The sequence below is a fragment of the Xyrauchen texanus genome, chromosome 49, assembly GCF_025860055.1.
Source record: "Xyrauchen texanus isolate HMW12.3.18 chromosome 49, RBS_HiC_50CHRs, whole genome shotgun sequence".
NCBI lineage: Eukaryota > Metazoa > Chordata > Actinopteri > Cypriniformes > Catostomidae > Xyrauchen > Xyrauchen texanus.
In genome coordinates, this window is record NC_068324.1 from 1,483,372 (window position 1) to 1,506,352 (window position 22,981).

Consider the following 22,981-nt stretch of genomic DNA (forward strand, 5'->3'; position numbering starts at 1 on the left):
GGTGCAGTGATATGCCGAAAGAGGCCGCGATATACAGAAAGGACAGCAACACCCCCCCAACTATTTTGGGCCAGTAAACCCCCCTCCCCCCAACTACTTTTGGGCCAGAGCCTCCCCCCCAACTACTTTTTGGACAGCGACTCCCCCCCCACAACTATTATTGGGCAAGAGACTCCCCCCCACAACTACCTTTGAGCCAGTGACATACAAATGTTTTTGGGCCTGAGCCCCCCCCTCCCCAACTACTTTTGGGACAGCAACCCCACACCCCCCAAACCTTAACTACTTTGGCAGAGTAACCAACCCCTCCCCAACTACTTTTGGGCCAGCGACAAATCCCCCCCAACTACTTTTGGTACAGCGACAAATCCCCCCCACCAACTACTTTTGGGCCAGCGACATACAAATGTTTTTGGGCCAGAGACCCCACCACCACCACCCCAACTACTTTTGGGCCAGCGACAAATCCCCCCCCCCCCAACTACTTTTGGCACAGTGACAAATCCCCCCCCAACTACTTTGGCACAGCGACAAATCCCCCCCCCCAACTACTTTGGCACAGCGACAAATCCCCCCAACTACTTTTGGGCCAGCGACAAACCCCCCCCAACTACTTTTGGCACAGCGACAAATTCCCCCCACCCCAACTACTTTTGGGCCTCATGACAAATCACCCCCCAACTACTTTTGGCACAGCGACAAATACCCCCAACTACTTTTGGGCCAGCGACAAATCCCCCAACTACTTTTGAAACAGCGACAGATCCCCCCACCCCACCTACTTTTGGGCCAGCGACAAATCCCCCTCAACTTCTTTTGGCACAGCGACAAATCCCCCCCCAACTATTTTCAGCAACTTTGGGGCTGGTTTCAATGTACAATCCGAGTCTACCATTATTTATCATGAATCATTTCTTATTTTTGTCGAAGATCAAACAGGTCTGCAACAACATTTCTATTTCAGGGTTAACAAATCCCTTTAAAGTTGAATAAATGCACACATGACAGCACAAATAATTATCATATTAGTTTTAGCTCTTTAAACAGAGTAACAGACAGCATTATTGAGATCACATCACAGTGTGCCGAGCAAACTAATTATGACATGAGCGTTAGAGTGAGACGAGAGTTTGTGCGTGACAGATACGGGATATTCTCTCTCCAATATTAGAGGTTTGAATCCGTCATGGAGATCTAGTTTATCTCATTAATATTAATATTAATATCTCAAAGACAAACAGACTCCTACTCTTCCTCAAGCGTGTTCCTCATGCCTAACAATGTCATTGTAACGTTCATCTTTTACTTTGGGTTTCTTGGCAGTTAAACGGCCGTGACAAACCTCGAAAACTTTATTCACTTTAGTACCAGGCCCCCAGCAACCCATTTTAGGAATATTTCAGAGTAAAGCAGAATGTTCAGTGACTTGATTGTATACATCCAGAATTGCATGGATTGGTGAAAAGTGGGTGTGGCACACCAGAATGGAAGAAGATGGTTGGAGGGTTAAAAAGGATTGAAAATAGAAAGTCGTAAATTGTGACAAATAATGACATTTTTAATTTAGAATAATGTGGTCAATTTTAATGCATTAATCCTCAGAAAAAGGTTTGTCTCCGTAATCTTTCATCGAAATGAGATAACTCGCTCTGTCTTTCCTAACTCACCTGTCATTTAGAGACACTTTACACCATCCAATCAATTCCTGAGGAATAAGTCCCGCCCTACATTTTTAACATTAAATAGCATTAAACTCGGAAATATAGCACATGACAGAAGTGTTTTAAATGCAGTTTCATGTTGAGTTTAAGAATATAGTGACCTGTGTATTTGTTTGTGTGTGTGTGTGTGTCCTCACCACGTCCATGATCTGCATCAGACTGAAGCTGAAATGAACGCTGAGCGAGTGTGAATCATTATAAACGGGGCGTTCCAGAGGATTGTAGTTTCTCATCAAGTCTTTGTACAACCGTCGCTGGTGCTCCCCCTGTAGAGAGACTGAGAGACACACACACACACACACACACACACACACACACACACACACACACACACACACACACGACACAGACACACACACACACACACACACACACACACACACACACACACACACACACACACACACAAACACACACAAAGACACACACACACACAGAGACACATACACAAACACACAGACACACACACACACACACACACACACACACACACACACACACAGACACACACACACACACAAACACACACATATTGTTTATGCAATATACTATTTCCAGCTTTAAATAACCACCAAATCCGGATCCCAAATTGACTTCCAACATCAACACATTCGATTGTGCCTGCTGTACTTTTGTGTCCTTTATGAAAATAGCTCACCAAATTAAAACCACCAAAATCAGTGAAAGAAATCAATTTTTGACAACATGTGATCATCATTTTCACCCCAGTCATGACAGTTTATCCCATAGCCCGTGATAAAAAAAAACACATTTTTATATTACAATTGTGTTTATTTCTCATAATTATGAAATGTAAACTAGTATTATTTATTGTTATGAATAATTAGTATAATAAGTTTATATCACGTAACTGCAACTTTGTATCTTACAAATGTGTCTTTATTTGTCATAATAAAGAGATATATACACATAATTGTTAGTTTATTTCTTGTAATTACAAGATTTAAACTCTTCATTAAATAACTACAGTATTTCTCGATGTTGCAACTTTACATCACGCAACTGCAACTTTATTTCTCATTATTTCACGGCTCTCTAGGACACTCGATTCTGATGTTCAATGGCGCCATCTAGTGGCCTGATGTATCTCAGTAACAACCGCACATTCACGAATCAGAGCTGTGCGATCTCCACAAGTAATCTAATAAAACAACTTAAACTCAAATAAATGTTTAATGAGCATTTATGTATTTATTTGGGAAGTAGTCTTGTAATAAGCGGGATAATGAGCAGTCAGACGGTCATTAATAACTAAATAAACACCAGCAGAACGCAAACCGGAGCTGCATTTCAGCTGTTCAGCGGTTTATTACTTGTCACATAATTACATAATTTTAGAAGTGGTATAGAGTATAGGACAATAGAACAGAATAGAAGTGGTATACAGCAGAATAGAAGTGGTATAGAGTATAGGACAATAGAACAGAAAAAAGTGGTATACAGCAAAATAGAAGTGGTATAGAGTATAGGACAATAGAACAGAATAGAAGTGGTATACAGCAAAATAGAAGTGGTATACAGTATAGGACAATAGAACAGAATAGAAGTGGTATACAGCAGAATAGAAGTGGTATACACTATAGGACAATAGAACCAAATAGAACACCAGATAGGAGTAGAATAACAGAATAGAAGTGGTATAGAGTATAGGACAATAGAACAGAATAGAAGTGGTATACAGCAGAATAGAACACCAGATATGAGTAGAATAACAGAATAGAACAGAATAGAAGTGGTATACAGCAGAATAGAAGTGGTATAGAGTATAGGACAATAGAACAGAATAGAAGTGGTATAGAGTATAGGACAATAGAACAGAATAGAAGTGGTATAGAGTATAGGACAATAGAACAGAATAGAAGTGGTATAGAGCAGAATAGAAGTGGTATAGAATATAGGACAACAGAACAGAATAGAAGTGGTATAGAGTATAGGACAATAGAACAGAATAGAAGTGGTATACAGCAGAATAGAAGTGGTATAGAGTATAGGACAATAGAACAGAATAGAAGTGGTATACAGCAGAATAGAAGTGGTATACAGTAGAATAGAAGTGGTATAGAGTATAGGACAGTAGAAAAGAATAGAAGTGGTATACAGCAGAATAGAAGTGTATAGAGTATAGGACAATAGAACAGAATAGAAGTGGTATACAGCAGAATAGAAGTGGTATAGAGTATAGGACAATAGAACAGAATAGAAGTGGTATACAGCAGAATAGAAGTGGTATAGAGTATAGGACAGTAGAACAGAATAGAAGTGGTATACAGTAGAATAGAAGTGGTATAGAGTATAGGACAGTAGAACAGAATAGAAGTGGTATACAGTAGAATAGAAGTGGTATAGAGTATAGGACAGTAGAAAAGAATAGAAGTGGTATACAGCAGAATAGAAGTGTATAGAGTATAGGACAATAGAACAGAATAGAAGTGGTATACAGCAGAATAGAAGTGGTATAGAGTATAGGACAATAGAACAGAATAGAAGTGGTATACAGCAGAATAGAAGTGGTATAGAGTATAAGACAGTAGAACAGAATAGAAGTGGTATACAGTAGAATAGAAGTGGTATAGAGTATAGGACAGTAGAAAAGAATAGAAGTGGTATACAGCAGAATAGAAGTGTATAGAGTATAGGACAATAGAACAGAATAGAAGTGGTATACAGCAGAATAGAAGTGGTATAGAGTATAGGACAATAGAACAGAATAGAATTGGTATACAGCAGAATAGAAGTGGTATAGAGTATAGGACAGTAGAACAGAATAGAACTGGTATACAGCAGAATAGAAGTGTATAGAGTATAGGACAATAGAACAGAATAGAAGTGGTATACAGCAGAATAGAAGTGTATAGAGTATAGGACAATAGAACAGAATAGAAGTGGTATACAGCAGAATAGAAGTGGTATACAGTAGAATAGAAGTGGTATAGAGTATAGGACAATAGAACAGAATAGAAGTGGTATACAGCAGAATAGAAGTGGTATAGAGTATAGGACAATAGAACAGAATAGAAGTGGTATACAGCAGAATAGAAGTGGTATAGAGTATAGGACAGTAGAACAGAATAGAAGTGGTATACAGCAGAATAGAAGTGGTATAGAGTATAGGACAATAGAACAGAATAGAAGTGGTATACAGCAGAATAGAAGTGGTATAGAGTATAGGACAATAGAACAGAATAGAAGTGGTATACAGCAGAATAGAAGTGGTATAGAGTATAGGACAATAGAACAGAATAGAAGTGGTATACAGCAGAATAGAAGTGGTATAGAGTATAGGACAATAGAACAGAATAGAAGTGGTATACAGCAGAATAGAAGTGGTATAGAGTATAGGACAATAGAACAGAATAGAAGTGGTATACAGCAAAATAACAGAATAGAGCAGAAGTGATTTAAAGAAGAGTACAAGAGAATAAAACATAATAAAACAAATAGAATGTCACAGAATAGAACTGAAGTACACAGAGTAGAATATAACAGAAAATAACAGAAAACTAAAATCTAATGTTAAAAGTAAACATTCCAGAATAGAACATGTGACATCTTATACCGTTGATATGACAACACATAACGGAACAGAAGAGTGAAAAGCAGATTTAGTGATGAGTTAATCGTACCGTGTATGAAGAGAGCAGTAGTGAACAGACACAGAGTCCGGTCCCGGGAGCTCATGACTGTCTCAGCGGTGCTGAAGAGTGGAATGAACGGAAACTGCGCCGCTGAACGGACCGCAGGAATATGACGCGTAATAACGCACGGGCTTCTGGCAGCGTATGGAAAGAGAGGCGCGTTAAAAACCCGCTCTCATGGACCGCCCGCAGTTTCTCAGAACCAAACCGGACACATAAAATCACGGGTCTCAAACAGATGAGCCTGGAAGTCAGCGGGTGACGCCTCCCCGCGACGCGCCGCTCTGCGATCAGTCCTGACGTGCCGCTCAGCGGGGACAGTCGTTTCAAATCTGATCCAGTGTCAGATGATCCATATATTCACCATGGAGCTCAAACATTCCCAAATCGATATAAATTGAGTCAAACTAATTAAGGGTGAAATGAAGAAACAAAAAATACCAAATGTTTGAGAAAAGCACATTTGAACAAACTAGAGACAGAAACTTTGGACAATTTATTCACACTTAAAACGTCAATGCAGATCCATTAGATTAAAACAATATATACAGTATATCAAAGAAAGTGGCATTTGCTTTACAGAACGAAAGCACAAGCAATAGAAAAGAATAGAATAGAAAAACTTGATTCAGAAAATAACCTAATAGGACTGGAGAATGCCGTAGAATATAATATAATATAAAAACAAAATAGAACAGAAAAGAAGTGGACTACAAAGTAGAACAAATAGAATACAATAGAAATAATTACTAGAATAGAATAGAAAATTAAATCAGAATAGAATAGAATAGAAAAGCGTAACACTGAATAGAACAGAAGAGGAGTGCAGTACACAATAGAATGGAATAGAACATCTGAATTGAATAGAAAAGAAGTGGACACAGTAGAACAGAATCAAATATGATTATAAAAACATATCAGAATAAAATAGGAGTGAAATACAGAATAGAATAGAATATCAGTGGAGTACACTGTAGAACAAAACAGAATAGAAAATGTTAGAATAGAATAGAAGAACACATCAGAACAAAACAGGAGTAGAATACAAAATAGAATAGAATAGAATAAAAAACCTTAAATCAGAATAGAATATCAATGGAGTACACAGTAGAACAGAACAGAATAGAAGAACATATCAGAATAAAATAGGAGTGAAATACAGAATAGAATAGAATATCAGTGGAGTACACTGTAGAACAAAACAGAATAGAATAGAATAGAAGAACATATAAGAATAAAATAGGAGTGAAATACACTATATAATAGAATAGAATAGAATAGAATATCAATGGAGTGCACAGTAGAACAAAACAGAATAGAACATTTTAGAATAGAAGAACACATCAGAATAAAACAGGAGTAGAATACACAATAAAATAGAATTAAAAAACTTAAATCAGAATAGAATAGAATAGAATATCAGTGGAGTACACTATAGAACAGAACATAATAGAAAATGTTAGAATAGAATAGAAGAACACATCAGAATAAAACAGGAGTAGAATACACAATAGATTAGAATAGAATAGAATAAAAAACCTTAAATCAGAATAGAATAGAATAGAATATCAGTGGAGTACACTATAGAACAGAACAGAATATAAAATGTTAGAATAGAATAGAAGAACACATCAGAATAAAATAGGAGTGAAATACAGAATAGAATAGAATAGAATAGAATATCAGTGGAGTGCACAGTAGAATAGAAAAACTTACATCACAATACAACAGAATAGAAATGGAGTACACAGTTGACATGAATAGAGCAGACAATAAGTGGACTACAGAGAAGAGCAGAATAAAGTAAAAAATAAATTTTAGAATAGAATGGAACAGAATAGAAGTGGAGTCCACAGTGTGATAAAATACAATGGAATAGTAAAACAAAATAGAATAGAAAAAAATCAATGGAATTCACTAGGAATAGTACTGAATAGAATAGAATAGTAAAGCATTGTTTAAATGAATATAAATAGAAATGTGCAATGTTTATTGATGCTTTGACAAAGTGTTTGACTGAAGCCACTGAAGAACTTTGAATCTGAACGTGAAACATCTGGAAAACACTGAATTAAAAACCAAACGCCAGTAAAAGCAGCTGTTGTTTAATAACTGTTCTGAAGTCTGTCCGATGCCCGTCCGGAAATAATGTTTTGTGTCACAAGGTTAAACTGTATATAATCTGATCAGTGCCTTCAGAGCCAATTAAACAAATCATTTTTAATATCTCTGACCTAAACCCCAACGTCCCGTGAATCTTATTACTGGCATTAAACCCCCAAGATTTAATAAACAGCTTCAGCTACATATTCTGAAAGCAAACGCTTCTGGAGATTATTCCCTCTTTCTTAAAGTCTTCAGTTAAGCTTGTGAACATCAGCCGCATAAATAACACATGAATATTTCAGAACTGAGATGCTATACTCTATTTTAAACTGCATTTTGAGAACAATTTTCAATAAGAATAATTAATAATTATCTGAATGCATCAGCACATTTCCAATATTTTGCACTAGGACAAATCATCCAAAGCGACTCCGACCGGATCACAGAAATGATAAAACTGCTCATCTTTCAAACAGTCCTGAGCAGTTGCTTATTTTTAAGGAGGTGCAAATAAATCCTTAAAATGTTGATTTGTCAAACAAATCGGCTGCAGTGGCGTTTTATTCCCCTGTGGACTGATTATCAATCTTCATATAAATCATAGCAGCTATAATTCAATTCATTCAGACTCTATCTCCCTTAAATGACTGCAGCACTGACTGATATAAAGGCTTTTCCAGCTTTGGGAGTTTTGGGAAACAGAATTGTTCCTGGTGTTGAGCGACATCTAGTGGTGATGTCCGAACACTGCATCTGTTTCAACACAGCATATGAGCCTGACCAATGCTGCTGAACAGGGGCGTAGTTTCCAGGGGGGATAGGGGGGAGGCAACTCCACAATAATCAAAACAAGCAAGTACAACCCCCAATATTTATACCATGATGAATGGAAACATGTAAATGCTTGACGGTGCAACCCCTCCAATGTTCAGCAACTCCACACCCCTGCTGCTGACGATATCAATCAACAGCGAGAACATCAGGTTTGCTAAACACCGTGCACTGAAGACGTTTAATGGCTTCTGCGATTTAAACGTATGTAGCAAAATGGCGCCGAAGTTGGTGCGATTGATGCATTTGCTTGAATCGGGATGAAAATGGCGGTTTAGCGTGAAAGAGAAGCGTGAACAAAGTAAAATTAACGCGTTTTCAAAAGGAAAACTTTTGTGATGTGGGCGTGGCCTAAAAGAGTCGATTTCAAACTTCAGCGTTTATGGCGAGCCGAACAAACTTGATCTGAATAGTTGATTTCAACAATGACATTTTCACTAGCTAAAATGCTAATTCTTCATATCAGTATGTACACTACCAGTGAAAGTGTTCGTTTAATATAGGCTTCTCCTTAATGAGCGGTGTGATGCTGTGTGGTCACATGGTGTTTATACTTGTATACTATTGTGTATCAATGGAAAGGAGGAATATAATATAAATAATAGTTTTAATGATAAACTCAAAAGACCACATAAACACACACATGACGGACATGTCCGTAAACGATCTCTCTCTCCCGCACGACACCCTGCAGTCGACCTTTATACCTCGGAGGCTTGATTAGCCTAATAAGGGACCGGGTGCGTAGGATCACGACCCGGCCCCGCCCTCCGCCCTGCCACATTCCTCCCTCGTTTCCCTGGGGGAGGGCGCGCCTTCCGTGCTGTCTGCCGGCAGGTCATCCCCATCTACCTGGACGAGGGAGGGGACAAGTGGAGGGAAACAGAAATAATTAAAATGGTACTACACTGTTACTTCCTGTAACAGTGTAGTACCCCCCAAAAAACTGTAAAATTTAAAAGAGGGAAAAGGCCGATGCAGAGCGACAGAGCGACAGTGAGAGAGAGAGTGGAGAGAGAGATGAAAAAAAACAAAACTCTTATTCGCCAGTTCTCCGATACGCCGCAGCTTGTTTCTCGGCCACTCCTCCACCCTATATCGGACGACAGCCGCGCCTCTCTGGGCGGATCAGAGGCAGACCTCCAGCCCCTGGCGGATGGAACACCCTGCCGCGTTCTCGGGGAACAGAAGGGGTCTCCCCCGCCCCTGGCAGCGGTCCTCTCGCTCCAGGCGGTCGGCAGTGAGCCCCTCCTCGATCGCGGTCGGCGGTCTTAAACCCCGCCGCGTTTCAGCGGCTGGTAGGGAACTCCTCCGCCCCTGGCAGCGGCCCTGACCGCTCCAGGCGGTCGGTTAGGAGCCCCTTCTCCCCTCGCGGTCGGCCCTTATACCTCAGAGGCTTGATTAGCCTAATACGGGACCGGGTGCGTAGGATCACGACCTGGCCCCGCCCTCCACCCTGCCACATATTGTTTGTACAGATGAACGTGGCACCTTCAGGCGTTTGAAAATTGCTCCCAAGGATGAAGGAGGTCTTGGCTGATTTCTTTTGATTTTCCCATGATGCCAAGCAAAGAGGGACTGAGTTTGAAGGTCTTAAAATACATCCACAGGTCCACACCTCCAGTTCAGTACACCTCCCATCAGAAGCTAATTGTCTAAAGGCTTGACATAATTTTCTGGAGTTTTCCAAGCTGCTTTGTGTTAAATTCGCAGTGGATCATTCAGGTAGATGTTCGTTTGAGTCCTGGTTCAGCAGGTTTCCCACTTTGAGAAATATGTGCTCATACGGCAAATTATAATGCATGTAAACGTCCATGCAGTATGTCAGCAGCTTCTTCAGATCCTGACTGGAGCTCACTGGCAGTTCGTGATGGGACATTCTGTACAAACATAATTACAATACTTACAAACACAAAACAATTCAATGCTTCAATGGTATAAAAGTCTATTCAAGCCTCTGAATCATTCCAAGATTGCTGCTCACTTTTTCAAACAGACTCGAGGGCAGCAGTCTGTGACGTTTATACTCCTCCAGGTAGTTCAATTCTCCTTTCAGAATGACCTTTTGCTACCGAACCTCAGCCCAGTCCGGGCTGTAGTTGTACGCTTCGGACAACACAAACGCCTGTGGGGAGAGACGCAAAATAAACAAAACCAACAAGTTCACAGCTCACTGAATATGTTGATAATGTTACTCTTTTATTCTGTGAATGTCACCATCCATAATAATTGTGCCTGAGTATATTAATGTCTAAATGTCATTCTTAAAGGAACAGTTCACCTAAAAATGAAAATTCAGCCATCATTTACTCACCTTCATGTGTTCCAAACCTGTATTTGAATATATGAGATTTGAGAGCTGTGGTGGAGATTTTCAGTGAATAATTACTTGTCGGTTCCACTCACAACACTTTCGTATGACAACAGAAGACTTACAGGAATATAGAAGGATATATAATGCACATATTGTCTGGACTACTTTTATGGTGCTTTTTTAGTCCTTTTTGGACCTTGACAGCCCCTCGTCACCATATGCTTACATTGTATGTAAAAGAGCATCTTGAATATTCTGTTAAACATCTACTTTTGTGTTTTGCACAGAGGAAAGAAAGTCATATGGGTTTGGAACAACATGAGGGTGAGTAAATGGTGACAATTAAGTGATAAGTGGTAGGATCTAAATGCAATTGTTTAAATGACGAGCTCTGTTTCTATATTATTAAGCGCAGAATGAGTTTTGAAGTGAAAACCTGGTCCACACTGGCTTTCTGGAGTTCTGCTGGACGCAATTTGATGACTTGCTCATCCTGTCCGTGATTCAGGAAGTGCAGCTGAAGAGTCACCAGTTTGGAAATTTTCACACATTTAGTGGCCTGACGCACACACAAGTCCTGAAAAACACACATGCATGCGTGCACAATGAATAATGTGAAATGACAAATCATGCACAATTGAAGCAGATTTCATGTTTGACTTTTAGGAAATGATGAAGACATGCGATTTAAAGGAAATGAAATACCATTGAATAGCTCTCAGCTGCATCTTTCAGTAGAGTGAGAACCTTCACTAAAGCATTCTTCAGTTCTGCAGGGATCACTGTGTGCCCCAAAACAGCACATACAGGAAAAAAGTCAGAAACAAAAGCTATAAAATAGACTTATTTAAACTAAACAAACTAAACAAAACAAAAATACACTACAGTATCCTATAACTAAACTATACTATACTATAACTAAACTATACTATATGATAACAATACTATGATATTCTATACTATAACTAAAATATACTATATGATAACAATACTATGATATTCTATACTATAACTAAACTACACTATATGATGACAATACTACAATATACTATAACTAAATATACTATACGATAACTATACTACACTATACTATACAGTACTAAAGTACACTATGAGATAACAATACTACACTATACTATTACTACACTATATTATACAGTACTAAAATATATTATATGATAACTATACTATACTATACTCTAACTACACTATACTATACAGTACTAAAGTACACTATGATAAAACAATACTACACTATACTATTACTACACTATATTATACAGTACTAAAATATATTATATGATAACTATACTATACTCTAACTACACTATACAGTACTTAACTATACTATACAATAACTATACTACACTATAACTACACTATATTATACAGTACTAAAATATATTATATGATTACTATACTATACTATAACTACACTATACACTATACAGTACTAAACTACACTATACGATAACTATACTATACTCCAACTACAGTATATTATACAGTACTAAAACATATTATATGATAACTATACTATACTCTAACTACACTATACAGTACTTAACTATACTATACAATAACTATACTACACTATAACTACACTATATTATACAGTACTAAAATATATTATATGATTACTATACTATACTATAACTACACTATACACTATACAGTACTAAACTACACTATACGATAACTATACTATACTCCAACTACACTATATTATACAGTACTAAAATATATTATATGATAACTATACTATAACTATACTATACTATACAGTACTTAACTATACTATACGATAACTATACTACACTATAACTACACTATATTATACAGTACTAAAATATATTATATGATACCTATACTATACTATAACTACACTATACTATACAGTACTTAACTATACTATACTCCAACTACACTATATTATACAGTACTAAAATATATTATATGATAACTATACTATACTATAACTACACTATACTATACAGTACTTAACTATACTATATGATAACTATACTATACTCCAACTACACTATATTATACAGTACTAAAATATATTATATGATACTATACTATACTCTAACTACACTATACTATACAGTACTAAAGTACACTATGATAAAACAATACTACACTATACTATTACTACACTATATTATACAGTACTAAAATATATTATATGATAACTATACTATACTTTAACTACACTATACTATACAGTACTTAACTATACTATATGATAACTATACTACACTATAACTACACTATATTATACAGTACTTAAATATATTATATGATAACTATACTATACTATACTATAACTACACTATACTATACAGTACTTAACTATACTATACGATAACTATACTACACTATAACTACACTATATTATAGAGTACTAAAATATATTATATGATACCTATACTATACTATAACTACACTATACTATACAGTACTTAACTATACTATACTCCAACTACATTATATTATACAGTACTAAAATATATTATATGATAACTATACTATACTATAACTACACTATACTATACAGTACTTAACTATACTATACTCCAACTACACTATATTATACAGTACTAAAATATATTATATGATACTATACTATAATATACTCTAACTACACTATACTATACAGTACTAAAGTACACTATGATAAAACAATACTACACTATACTATTACTACACTATATTATACAGTACTAAAATATATTATATGATAACTATACTATACTTTAACTACACTATACTATACAGTACTTAACTATACTATACGATAACTATACTACACTATAACTACACTATATTATACAGTACTAAAATATATTATATGATAACTATACTATACTATACTATAACTACACTATACTATACAGTACTTAACTATACTATGCGATAACTATACTATACTCCAACTACACTATATTATACAGTACTAAAATATATTATATGATTACTATACTATACTCTAACTACACTATACTATACAGTACTAAAGTACACTATGATAAAACAATACTACACTATACTATTACTACACTATATTACACAGTACTAAAATATATTATATGATAACTATACTATACTCTAACTACACTATACTATACAGTACTTAACTATACTATACGATAACTATACTATACTCCAACTACACTATATTATACAGTACTAAAATATATTATATGATTACTATACTATACTCTAACTACACTATACTATACAGTACTAAAGTACACTATGATAAAACAATACTACACTATACTATTACTACACTATATTACACAGTACTAAAATATATTATATGATAACTATACTATACTCTAACTACACTATACTATACAGTACTTAACTATACTATACGATAACTATACTATACTCCAACTACACTATATTATACAGTACTAAAATATATTATATGATAACTATACTATACTCTAACTACACTATACTATACAGTACTTAACTATACTACACTATAACTACACTATATTATACAGTACTATAATATATTATATGATTACTATACTATACTCTAACTACACTATACTATACGGTACTAAAGTACACTATGAGATAACAATACTACACTATACTATTACTACACTATTATACTGTACTAAAATATATTATATGATAACTATACTATACTCTAACTAAACTATTCTATACAGTACTAAAGTACACTATGAGATAACAATACTACACTATACTATTACTACACTATATTATACAGTACTAAAATATATTATATGATAACTATACTCTAACTACACTATACAGTACTTAACTATACTATACAATAAGTATACTACACTATAACTACACTATATTATACAGTACTAAAATATATTATATGATTACTATACTATACTCTAACTACACTATACTATACAGTACTTAACTATACTATACGATAACTATACTACACTATAACTACACAATATTATACAGTACTAAAATATATTATATGATTACCATACTATACTCTAACTACACTATACTATACAGTACTTAACTATACTATACGATAACTATACTATACTCCAACTACACTATATTATACAGTACTAAAATATATTATATGATAACTATACTATACTGTAACTACACTATACTATACAGTACTTAACTATACTATACGATAACTATACTACACTATAACTACACTATATTATACATTACTAAAATATATTATATGATTACTATACTATACTCTAACTACACTATACTATACAGTACTTAACTATACTACACTATAACTACACTATATTATACAGTACTAAAATATATTATATGATTACTATACTATACTCTAACTACACTATAATATACAGTACTTAACTATACTATACGATAACTATACTACACTATAACTACACTATATTATACAGCACTAAAATATATTATATGATAACTATACTATAACTACACTATACTATACAGTACTTAACTATACTATACAATAACTATACTATACTCCAACTACACTATATTATACAGTACTAAAATATATTATATGATTACTATACTATACTCTAACCACACTATACTATATGGTACTAAAGTACACTATGAGATAACAATACTACACTATACTATTACTACACTATATTATACAGTACTAAAATATATTATATGATTACTATACTATAACTACACTATACTATACAGTACTTAACTATACTATACGATAACTATACTACACTATAACTACACTATATTATACAGTACTAAAATATATTATATGATTACTATACTATACTCTACCTACACTATACTATACAGTACTTAACTATACTATACGATAACTATACTACACTATAACTACACTATATTATACAGTACTAAAATATATTATATGATTACTATACTATACTCTAACTACACTATACTATACGGTACTAAAGTACACTATGAGATAACAATACTACACTATACTATTACTACACTATATTATACAGTACTAAAATATATTATATGATAACTATACTATACTCTAACTACACTATACAGTACTTAACTATACTATACGATAACTATACTACACTATAACTACACTATATTATACAGTACTAAAATATGTTATATGATTACTATACTATACTCTAACTACACTATACTATACAGTACTTAACTGTACTATACAATAACTATACTATACTATACTCTAACTACACTATACTATACAGTACTTAACTATACTATATGATAACCATACTACACTATACTATAACTAAACTATACTATACAGTACTTAACTATACTATACGATAACTATACTACACTATACTATAACTAAACTATACTATACATAACTTAACTATACTATACGATAATTATACTACACTATAACTACACTATATTATACAGTACTAAAATATATTATATGATAACTATACTATACTATACTCTAACTAAACTATACTATACAGTACTAAAGTACAATATAAGATAACAATACTACACTATACTATAACTAAACTATACAGTACTAAACTACACGATAATTATACTACATTATACTATACAGTACTTAACTATACTATACAATACACTAGGAGCAAAGGACTAGAGACCAGTTTCATTTGATAACATCTCCTAGGGGTTAGGTCAATTCTATGGATAAAATTCAAATTGATCATTTGATGATTATGATTTTTGGAAGCTAGAGTGATGTTATTCCACCTGTGTGATTCAAATCCCTATTCCAAATAGGAATAGCTGCAAGAGGTTTATATGAGACTATTGAAGAGAAACATAGATAGCAGATGCTAGTCCTTTTGTTTTGTTCCCAATATCAAGTAATTTGTGAAGAGGGTATATAGAGGGCTCTAAAGAAGAAAGAAGAAAGAGTATCCTGGCAGCTCATATTGAGACTGTAAATCCTGGAATGTACAGAGGCCCATCCTTGCTAAAGATATCTCCTAATATTTGTATTCCTTTGTTTCTCCAGTTTGGAAAAAAGAAAATAGGAGAATGATACTACCAATATACAGGAGTGTCAGAGCCGAGCCAGAATAGATCACAAAGCAAAAGATTAGTGATAAAGCTTAAAATTTGGTAAGGCCAAGCCCCCCACGGATTTGTCACGCTACAGAGTAGAGAACTTAATACTTGGCCGCTTCCCTTTCCATAAGTATTTAGAGAACTGAGTATGGAGTCTGTCCCAATATCCTGATGGGGGAGGGTCATAGAGCTATAAAAGTTAATTTGAGGAAGCACATAGCAATATATCATCAACATAGAGTGATGAGCTATGTTGCGTGTTATTAACAGATGAAGGGGTCGAAATGGTTGATTGACGGATGGGCGTTTTATGCTATTGATACAAAAGAACCGGTTCATAAGAGTCATTCTTTCGGGAATCAGAATACACTGGTAGCGCTTAATGTTTTTAATTCATAAGCCCGGAAGAAGAATATTCCGTAAACCGTATTCGCTTTCTTCTCAGTTTCACAATTAAGGATGTCCCCAAATATCCTCAAAAGGAGGTTGTCAAATTTAAATGAGCTCATCTAAATGACAACATTGAGATGACATCACAATTATAATGACAGCAGATCAACCCTAACCCTACCTTTCCTCTTTGAGGACGTTCCCAAAAGGATGTTTTGTCAGATTAGCTCATTTCTGCAGACACCCAAAGTAAAGCTAAGTACACATCGCACATTACCTCCAGGCGGTTTCGCTAGATAAAACACCCTTCATCCATCAATAGTTGTGCTAACTGCATGAACTCCGACTGACACTGAATCAATCCGCTTTATCCTGAATCAGCCCATTCCGTTCTTACTTTATCTCCTCTGTTGATTAATATACGACACACTAGTAATATTAAAAGCAAACTCCAAACTGATTTTTTCGCCCCATTTAGGTCATGAAACAAACTTGAATGAGGTCTTGAGCTAAATGAAGATGCTTGATGCTCCCCGTTAATGGCCGAGATCGTATGAAGAACTTTTAATGGTCATTGCAATGAGAGACTGTGGCTGTATGAGGTCGTTAGAGATCAGCAGATCTCATTAAAGCAGATGTTCTTTCTCCGGGTTTGGGTCGAGACGGCTGATGTTTGATTGGGAAGAATTAACCCAGACGCAGGACTCATCGACTGTGTCCAGTTGGTGGTTCTTCAGTTCGGCCTGCGTTCAAGAATCAAGCAAAGATCATTATAAAATTGGCATTTCATAGATTCCATAGTGCAATCATTGGCGGAAAATCCCCAGCAGTGTCTGCCCCCCTTTTTAGCAAATCATTCAATTTCATACACATACGTCTATATGTACCGATAATACCGCGGTACTGTGATACACCGTATGGGACTAAATGATTATCATAATCATGTATAACACCATGGTACATATCTAAAAAACATGGTAATACTAAATAATATGAGAGTGAAACGTTCAAGTTATTAACATCCAAATATTTGTATAATTTAATGTATCAAATGAATGTAATATCTGTTTTAATTACAATTTTGTCATTTTAATTGATTAACAGACATTATTACATTATATAATGAATAACAGAATGTACATTCAGACATATTAAAAATGTAATATTTTTATTTCATTACATATTTGAATGTTAATAAACTTCTGACTCGTTACGCATTATATAGCTTTAGTGAATGGCTTATTAATAAAGTTATTAAATCATACTTTTCATCTTTCCAGATTTACAGATTTATCTTGAACTCTAATTTCTCATTTTCCAGCTTAGGAAAAAAAGTTACGAATGTTTTGTATTCCCGAAAATACTTCTTAAGAATGTTCTCCATGAATTGCACTTACACAAGGAACATTCTAGCAAACTTCTTACAATTTGTCTGAAGAAATGGCAAAAAGTACCAAAGTATCTGAAGTCTACTGATTTTGCATATACGATAAATAAGGTGGTGGAAAAAAACAATCAAAATAATATTTATAGAATGCAATAAATAAATCTTAGTCTGTCCAGAGTAAGAAGGGCAAAATTAACAAACCAAAATCCCAATAATATCCAGCCTTTTAACTATAAACAAGCCTAAAATACTCAGGAGACTCTTATTTTGAAATGAGAGGTTCTGGCTCCGTTACAATGCTAAACCGGAAACAGATATGCCGACTTCTGACAATAGCGGAAGTTCGTCACTACGCTTGTGCACGTAGCCTTAGAACTTGTACATGTTGACAACTCATTTGCAGAGCTTCAACCAAGTGACAGATACAAAAAACTGTAAAGTTTCATCTTACTGACTGAAAATAAGTGACACCTTGCAAAACTCTGAAATGGGATTTTAGTTGCACCTGCAGTTTCCTGCTGCTCGAGATGTGGAAGAGTTTAATTAACCTCATATCTTGTAAATATGCCGGATGAGAGCAGATCTCTCGCCCGAAGAGGAAACACTTTGATGAGGCAAACACAGTCTGAATGACAAAGTATCACAAACTGATATTTAACACTTTAAAAAGATCCTTTAGAGGACAAAAAACTGCCATAATAATGTTATATATTAATATTATTTCCACTTTCAATTAATTAATATTTTTACCAACATCAGTCCTGATAACAACTACCATCATTTATTTTCAGGATTTTAACCCTTTAAATGCCAGTTTATTTACATAATGCCACTGTTACACACACACACACACACACACACACACACACACACACATAGACTCACGCGCGCGCGCAAACACACACACAGACACGCACATATAGACACACACACACCCTCACACACACAAACACACACACACATACAGACACACACATACATACATATAGACACACACATACACATATAGACACACATACAGACACACACACACCCTCACATACACACACACAGACACACACATACACATGTATGTAGACACACATATAGACACACACACATACATATAGACACACATACACACACACACACATAAGTCCAAAGTCAAAGGACCGGATGCATCACGGTAATGAGCCTTTTCATGTCATTAACATAATAAACTAATCATAATGGTTCAAAAACTAAAATATTCACAATGAAATCTGGAACATGTTTTTGTGAGATTCATCTAAGCATTGTGTTTATGTAAACGAGGATAATATATGTGCACTCTGTTTACTCGCTGTTGTCTCTGTAAATAGCACAAACAACAAGAGAACGATCAATACGCTGCAATGAGCTTCACATCTTCATAACTGTTCCATCGGGACAGATTTCATCCCATAAGAGAGACGAGATAAAGGAGATCCATCTCCACCTCTCTCAGGCGGTCTGTTCTTCAACATCTCCTTGCCTTCGTTTGTTGTGAGGAAGTGTTTGTGTTCCTGGGTAAACATCCAAATGTTGTATCAAGTCTTCAGCATAGAAAGACTTTTAAAGGGGTAGTCCACAAAAAATATTTACTCACACTCATGTTGCTCCAAAACTGTATGACATTCTTTTTTTCTGTGGAACACAAAAGGAGATATTTTGAAGAATGTCTGCGCTGCCGTTGTGTGGACATGAGGGTAAGTGATGACTTTAAGACTTAAGTGATTTTTCAATGGTGACCAGAACTTTGAAGCTCTAAAAAGCACATAAAAGTAGCATAAAATAACCCATAAGACTCCAGTGGTTTATTCCAAGTCTTCTGAAGTGATATGATAGGTGTGGGTGAGACACAGATCACTATAAGTATTTTTTCGTCATGAATAATCCTCCCTGGCCAGTAGGGGGCGATATGCAAGAATAATGCGAATCACCAAAACACAAGAAGAAGAATGTCAAAGTGAAAGAAGAGATTTATAGTAAAAAAAAAGGACTTACATATTGATCTGTGTCTCACCCACATCTATTATATCTTTTCTGAAGACATGGATTAAACCACCGGAGTCATATAGATGACTTTTATGCTGCCTTTATGTGATTTTTGGAGCTTCAAAGTTCTGGTCACCATTCACTTGCATTGTATGGACCTACATAGCTGAGATATTCTTCTAAATATCTTGATATGTGTTCTGGTGAAGAATAAAGTCACACACATCTGGGACGGCATGAGGGTGCATGATGAGAGAATTTTTGGGTGCACTGTCCCTTTAAGAAAACCCACCTGGCACAAAAATCGTCCGTGACTCTTTTATAAAACACTTATTTTATTGTAGTAAACTCAACACAGACAGAAGTTCACTCCAAAAGGATTGTTTAGCATAAAACACGTTGAACATTAGCAGACAGGCGGCCAATTAATCAATTGATGAACCTCACATAAGCAGTTTATTAACATGCATTAATAACTACATGCATGATGCAGTTACAGAAGCTGCCAAACGGTGGCGCTCAGCATCCTCACAGACTCGTCTTCAGTCAGACACTATTTACAGGATTGTTTTAGGTTGCATATAAAGGCATTTAACAGAGTTTCATGAGTGAATCTTTAAACCAGACGTGCCAAATTCTCCACGAACATGATTATGAAATATTAAAACTATGATTAAATTCCTCTTGAAATCTGCTTCTGACTCTTGGTGCTTCAAGTCAAGCCAAAGTATCTCCATACATGAGCTGTCGAAAATCAACAGATGGTTCATTTTAAGTGACCAAATCATTTTCTAGAGTCAAACGGATTTAAAGGCAGACTCTAAAGATGTTTATGTGTATAAATTACTGTCATAAATGATCATTGGGACGGGCAGAGAATATGCCATCAGTACTGCTGGCACAAGCCGACCAGTCGCAAGAGACTCATTTTCAAAAGCACTGTTACATTCATGAGAGACAATCGAGACATTGTGTTGTGCGACTTACTGTACAGTGACTTTTAGACACTCAACTTGTTATAGTGATAGTTCACCCTCATGTCGCTTTAACTTGTATGACGTTCGATTTACTGTGGAACACAAAAGATGTTTTGAAAAATCATCAAGAAGTTCTTTTCCATTCAATGTGACCATAAATAATAAGTTCTAATTGCACAAAAAGCGCCATAAAAAAACTGAAAAGTAGTCAATACATGACTATCAACACTGGAGTCGTGAGTTTGAATTCAGGGCAAGGCAAGGCAAGTTTATTAAGTAAGCAGTATTAAGGTAAGCAGTTTGGTTCTTTCTCATTATTTGGCTCATTGGGAGCATATACAGGTTGAACAGGAGTGGCGCAAGAATTGAGCCTTGAGGGACTCCGCATGTCATGGACGTCCACTCAGACTTATGGTCTCCTATACTCACATAATAACCTCTCCCTTCTAAGTATGACTTGAACCATTATAGGACCATCCCAGAAAGCCCCACCCAGTTTTCCAGCCTGTCAAGAAGTATGTTGTGATCAACAGTGTCAAATGCAGCACTGAGGTCGAGTAGTACCAGTACTGATAATTTGCCTGTATCAGTATTTAAGCGAATATCGTTTATTATCTTTATGAGCGCTGTCTCTGTGCTGTGATGCGATCGGAAACCAGATTAAAAATTGTCAAAGTATCCATTTGAGTTCAAGAATTTGTTCAGCTGATTGAAGACAACTGTTTCAATGATCTTGCCTATGAAAGGAAGATTTGAGATCGGCCTATAGTTCCCTAATATGGTCTTATCCAGATTGCTCTTTTTCAAGAGGGGCTTGACAACTGCAGTTTTCAGGGAGTTTGGAAAACTCCCAGAGAGAAGTGAGGAGTTTATCACTTCTAGGAGATCTGCTTCAACTGTTTAGGGCGTGTTGAGTGACTCCAGTCAGGTCTCCTAGGCAACCAAATTGGCCAGTTGCTAGGGAGGGTAGAGTCACATGGGGTAGAGTCACATGGGGTAACCTCCTCATGGTTGCTATAATGTGGTTCTCGCTCTCGGTGGGGCGTGTGGTGAGTTGTGTGTGGATGTCAAATTCCGGAGAATAGTGCAAAGCCTCCACACGCGCTCAACAAGCCACGTGATAAGATGTGCGGATTGACGTCTCAGACGCGGAGGCAACTGAGATTCACACACGGCGCACACGGCGCACACACGACAAAGATCCCCCATGCAGGTGCAAGTGCTGTTAGCGAGCACCTATGAAGGCCGGAACGGTACACGAGGGGGTGGGTGGCCAGCACCACGCCCGACCGCCTTTGTCTCCCCAGTGGTGATGTTTTACACACCGCACCAGGTACTCATTTTAGGCTGAGTCGACCTAGGGGAGACCCGGGACCGGTTCAGATAATCGTCACTGCTGGCCATGAGCAGGAATCGAACTCGGGTCGCCAGGTTCGTAGCGCAGCGCGCTAACCGCTACACTACCGCTCCCACACACACGCACACGCACACACACACACACGCACACACACACACACACACACACACACACACACACACACACACTCTCACTCACTTGCACTCGCCAAAAGCAA

General features: G+C 36.0%; 1 protein-coding gene across 1 annotated transcript in view; it reads right to left on the reverse strand.

Moving 5' to 3' along the window:
- LOC127640133 (neuronal acetylcholine receptor subunit alpha-7-like) overlaps positions 1-5,607 on the reverse strand; it is a 36,427-nt gene extending 30,820 nt beyond the window's left edge. The window contains exons 1-2 of the mRNA XM_052122542.1: positions 5,366-5,607; positions 1,859-1,998 (exon numbers count right to left, since the gene is read on the reverse strand). Of these exons, the coding sequence (XP_051978502.1) occupies positions 1,859-1,998; positions 5,366-5,420 (195 nt within the window). The 5' untranslated portion in view covers positions 5,421-5,607. The remainder of the gene's footprint in view (positions 1-1,858; positions 1,999-5,365) is intronic.
- Between the last annotated feature and the right edge of the window lie 17,374 nt (positions 5,608-22,981).